The 5,456-nt window shown below is 36.6% G+C and overlaps 1 protein-coding gene across 1 annotated transcript in view; it reads right to left on the bottom strand.

The window, feature by feature from the left end:
* SBF2 (SET binding factor 2) overlaps positions 1-5,456 on the bottom strand; it is a gene marked incomplete at its 5' end in the record, with an annotated part of 57,127 nt that overhangs the window by 8,520 nt on the left and 43,151 nt on the right. The window contains one exon of the mRNA XM_009700417.1: positions 3,281-3,514. Within this exon, the coding sequence (XP_009698719.1) occupies positions 3,281-3,514 (234 nt within the window). The remainder of the gene's footprint in view (positions 1-3,280; positions 3,515-5,456) is intronic.

The following is a 5,456-nucleotide window of genomic DNA, read 5'->3' on the forward strand; positions in this document are numbered from 1 at the left end:
TGAGTCTGCCCTCAAGGATTTGACTTGCATTTTCACTGAAATATAGGTAGATTACTACCTCTAATATAACCAGCAACCAGGCATATATGACTGAACGGTTGAGGTTGGAAGTGACCTCTGGAGGCTGTTGGGTCCAACCCCCCTGCTGAAGCAGGGCCACCCAGAGTCAGTTGCCCAGGACCGTGTCCAGAAGGCTTCTGAGTATCTCCAAGGATGGAAACTCCACAACCTCTCTGGGCAACCTGTGTCTGTGCCAGTGCTCTGTCACCCAACCCAGGATACCACTAGCTGTTGTTGCTGCAAGGGCACATTGTTGGCTCATGGTCAGCTTGCTGTTTCCTAGAACCCCCAGGGACCTTTCTGCAAAGCTGTTTTCCAGCTGAGTGCCCCCAGCATACATTGGTGCATGGAGTTGTTCCTCCCCAGGTGAAGGACTTTGCACTTCCCTTTGTTGAACATCATTCAGGTAAGTTAGCTCATTTATGATGTATCACAACATACTCACGTCAAATGATCATTTGAAGAGCTAGTCTTTATGGGAAACACTTAACCCAGAACTTTAGCCTGTACTGAAGACATGGCTCTTGGATGTGCTACACTGTGGTATTATCTTATTGAATTTTACAAGCAAGAAAAGCAAGTGCTTACAAAAAAGAAAAAGCATAAGGAACCCCAAAGTTTCTGTCAAATGAGTTGGTTTTGAGTTTTGTGGAGAAATCTACCTTTCTTAAATTGGAAATTATTTTAAAACTATTTGCAACTAATCTCTGAAAGAGAAAATAGAGGCATAGGTGTGCTGTTTCACAATTACCTTTCATTTTCTTTAAAAAATGGATGGGTAGCTACTGTTACTATTGGTACCTTGTTTCTGATTTCTATCATGCAGAAAGGCCGTGGTCTTAAGGGGAATCACCTCTGTTTGGATCTGCTTTTGAACATTTATGTCTCCAGAGTACACTTCTGAGAATTTAAGATCTGAACAACCTAGCTCATATTTGTTGGCTGCCTCTGATGTGGTAGAAGGGAATTGAGAAGCTTTATACAGAAATATGTATTTTAAAATGCATTTTATCATCTGCAATCTTTAAAAGGTTCCATTTAGGACTAAATGAATGAAACGTGCAGATCAGTTAACTTCCTAAAACTCATAAGGATTTATGGAAACCATAGAGCCATCACACACATCTGGTCAGAGGTGGATTGTTATGTACCCAAAACACATTAGAATATTTACTACTAAAAAAAAAAAAAATCACACCTTTTGCTCTTAATAGAAAAGCACCACATTCTACCAAGGAAAATTCTGAATTAAGACACTCAATAACTTCTCTGTTTCAGCTTTACATCCTGAAGAACACTATCTAGTTTTCAATTGAAAAATATCTTTAGAACAAACAAATTTGGGCTTATCATTATAAACTAAGGGAGAATCAATCTTCCCTAGTAATTTACCATCACTAAATATGGTCTCAGTTCAAACATTTTTTGGATACCAACACATTCTCAATGGATTTATGATTAGAGAGAGGTCTTTCTCCTACATCAGCAACAACCCTAAATTAACAACTTGTTTTAAAAGAAAGTTCACTTTGCTTTTTAAACTTAGAAGAATATTTTTGTAACCTTTATACAACCTCTTCAAAGTTTTCCAAATGTTCCTCTCCGTTGCTATCTTTTATTACTATAATCTAATTCACAAATAATGTTTAAACTTTATAAAACCTAACCCACGTATCTTTAGAATATAATATGGCTAATTTCCGTCATATATGGCAGTTTCTCACAGTTGTGGATATGGATAGTTTGGCACCTACCCCAGGAAGAAATGCAGAAGAACATTGTTGTTATATTCCTGATGTACTTCTGGCTTCTAGTTACCTGATACCAAAGCTCTCTGTTTTATTCCTAAAGAATCCCTGATGTGACCTCTGCTGGGAGACTACTCTCTTTTTCTATTTGTGAAGTTACAAGCTCTGAGAAGTTCTGGTTATCTTATTTTGAGTCAAGAGGAGTTTTACAAGGGATTATTTTATCATTTTTTTTAAATTGGGCATTGTTCCTGTGTTTGATCATTTATAATTGGAAGGAATGGACCAAAATAAATTTGAGGAAAGTGCCAGAATAAAGCTAATGCTCTAGCAAAAGCAAGTCTATCCTCAAGGACTCAAATCCATTCAGAAACTCCCTGCCTTAAGACTTTGATAAAAAGCATCTTCGATTCAGGGGAGTTTGGGGACCCACAGCATATCCCAATTTTCCAAGCATTGCACTGTTAGGCTCCATAATCCCGGCTTTAACATAAGGTAAAGTCTGCAAATAGTTTTCAAAATTAAAAACTGTACATAGTGATGTGTATCTGAATATGCATGTGGCTTGAAACAACGTGGCTCCAGGAAGTGAAGAATTCCCTTGTCATTTTCCTGTGCTATCAATTAAGATGTTAATCTAAATATTAGGACTGTTAATTAATTATAATCAACCGACAAACATTTAAGAAAATGCAGATATTCAATCATTCTAAATAACTACAATTACCATGATAATGGGATCCTTTTTTATCTTCTAAAGAAAGGCTGAAACCTAAACAGCCTACGTGAGCCCAAACAATAAAAAGCCAAAATCAAGCATCTATTTCAAGTACCAAAATATTCTGAAGAATTTAAATTTACTAGTTTGGTCCTAGTAAACATGAATAAACTAAGAGCAATCATGGAAAGCTTTTTTGAGAAATTTGGGGCAAGTTGTTCACTATGTTTGCCTGTGTGCCTCCCACTTGTTAAAATTAACAAGTGTCAGATTCTGTTTTCTGATCTGTCTGGAAATCTGTGTCTTTATCATTTTGCCACATCCCTACTTTAAACTGAGTAGGAAGAAGACAAGAAAGCTAGTTTCAACATATGCTCAAATTAAAATAACAGTTCCTGCACTTCTTATAAAAGGCAACCTAAAAATTTATTATGCTACCTACCTTATTATTTAAAATAGACAGTGAAAAAATGAATCCATGACTGGCTTTCTCACAGTTATTAACTACTATTGAAGTGTACTCCCAGAAGAGTGTTCATTCAGAACAACATAAGCATTGCAGAAAGTCTGACTGATTCCCAGACCAACCATCACTTCTCAAGATCAACCAGTCAGTTTTACCAAACACCTGTTTTGACATCTATCATGATGCTTTTAATAACAGTATATCTATAAGGCAATAACTTAAATAAAAATTAAATAGAATTTCATGAGCACAAGAGAACTTACTGTTCTGTGTAACACATGTACTTACATTTAAAAGGCTGCTGATGGCATCAGGTTGTATTTTTTTAACATCATCATAACATGGCCATACTATTTTCCTCTTAGTCTGAGAGAGTGAACCATCCATTTGGTCAGCCTCCTCTGAAACACTGCATTTTGCAGTTACCATGGTCCAATCATAGGAAGGACCTGTAGCCAAAATCTCTTCTACGTAATAATCCCACTTTTTGAGGCTGGACACATTAACATTTGGTTTCAGTGCCTATTTGAAACAAAGTTTTATTATAATGACAGAAAGGAAGTCTTTGAGTTTCAGACTTACAATACAATACAATACTTCTATTTTCTAGATTATTCTGAATTGAACAGTGTGTTGCACTGGATGAGTAGTGCTGCAGTTTGATAATTTCCATAGCAAAATCTTGGCTCAGTCAGATCAAAACCTAAAACTAATACTAGCTTTGGGAATATACCGCTCATTTTTATCCTTCTACTAAACCAGGTGCCTACCAAGAATTCTAATTCAGAATATGTAGTTGGTACCCTCACAGTCTTTGTGCCTCCTGTTAAAGATACAAAAGGCACTCGATAGCAATCACCCTTCAGTTTTTCTCAGCAGAAAATCCAAGACTCTTTACCATCAGAGAAAGGAGGCAGTCTGTGTAACATAGGTGGACATGCCACTTGTAAAAACCGCAGTAATATAAAGTAGGCAGCCAGAGACTGTAGATGTTTCAGAGTAGTTTAAAACAGATCACTTTGTATTAAATTTTTTTTTTCTTCTTTTAAAAAATGAAGTAAGACTTTTAGTTCACGTGCACCTTAAAGGCAATTACTGCCTCAGGTGAATGTGCAATTTTAAAGTCTGAGGACTGATGCTAAGTCATAACAACTAATTCTGCTACTACAACACCGTTTCATATGAGGAAAAATAGTTTCTTCTAAAAAAGAGAAAGAAAACACTATGAAAATATCAAAAGCTACTCCTGATTGCTTACTAATCAGGTTACTGCTGACAACAAAATGGATAGAACATACAGTGAAAAAGCAGCCCATCAAGCTCCAAATTCATCACAGTGATGGTTCTACAGCGAAAATAGACGTTTCTCTAAAACAGACAGCTGAAGCACATTCTGTACACTGAATGCCACCCTCCTGTTTTCTCCCTCCTCCCTCTTGCACCACGACTTTATGAGGCAAATATAAGTGTGTCTGTGTGTGATGCATGTGTGTGGGTTGAAGGGGGCTACACGGTTGACTGCAATAATGATCTGATGCAGACTCAAAACACCTTAAAGAAAATAATATTTTTTTTCATTTTTTTAAAATTAGGTCAGTTGATATAGCAGATTTGAGTGCAAGGTGCTATGTGTGCTAAGATACAATGTCGTGAAACAACCTGAGGAAAAAGGAAAACCAAGAAACACCAACCAAAATATCAGTGGCACCATGGCCTCTGAGACAGCTGAGTGTCCTGCCATGTTTTCTGGTCACCAGCAGTGGACAGACATGCAAACAAATGATTTATCAGGGTGAAGCTCACTGCCAAAGCAGGAGAGAGCAGCACAGGAATCTGTGGGGCAATTGATGGCAGGAACATCTTAAAACAGTCTTGTCTCCAGAACTACAGTAAGAACAGCACCCTTTTCTCACAGTTCCTGAGATATCTTGACTGCTTCTTCCCCAGCTATTGCAGAATTCTATAATAGCGAGTGTATTGTGAATTTTACATAATTATTCAAGACACAGACCAATCTAATGGACATACATTATCATATGAGATAGTGATAGAGATAATGTGATTCAATCAGATCATTACGAAATGTATCCCATTGCGACTCTAAACTCATTTCCCCATAACTGTGGTTTGCAGTATGTAATTTTTTTTTAAACAATCTGTGCAAACTTTAAGATAATTTTTATAATAATTCATATAATTAAATGAAATCAAACAAAGCTGCTCATTTACCTCAGTGGGACGCATAAACACGTGTTCCAGAACTTGGCCCTTTAAATGACATTCCCATAATTAAGATGACAGAGAATATAAGCCTATGATAAACTGCTCCAGTCAATCAAGGTGGGTCAACTTTGTCCACCAAATACTTAGTTCAGTTGAGAACAATTAAGATCAAAATATACTCAAGGAATCACTCAGAATAACAAAACACCTGTTTTTTTTTGTTTTTTTGTTTTTTTTTTTT

The sequence above is a fragment of the Cariama cristata genome, unplaced genomic scaffold (genome assembly GCF_000690535.1).
Source record: "Cariama cristata isolate BGI_N322 unplaced genomic scaffold, ASM69053v1 scaffold16565, whole genome shotgun sequence".
Lineage (NCBI taxonomy): Eukaryota > Metazoa > Chordata > Aves > Cariamiformes > Cariamidae > Cariama > Cariama cristata.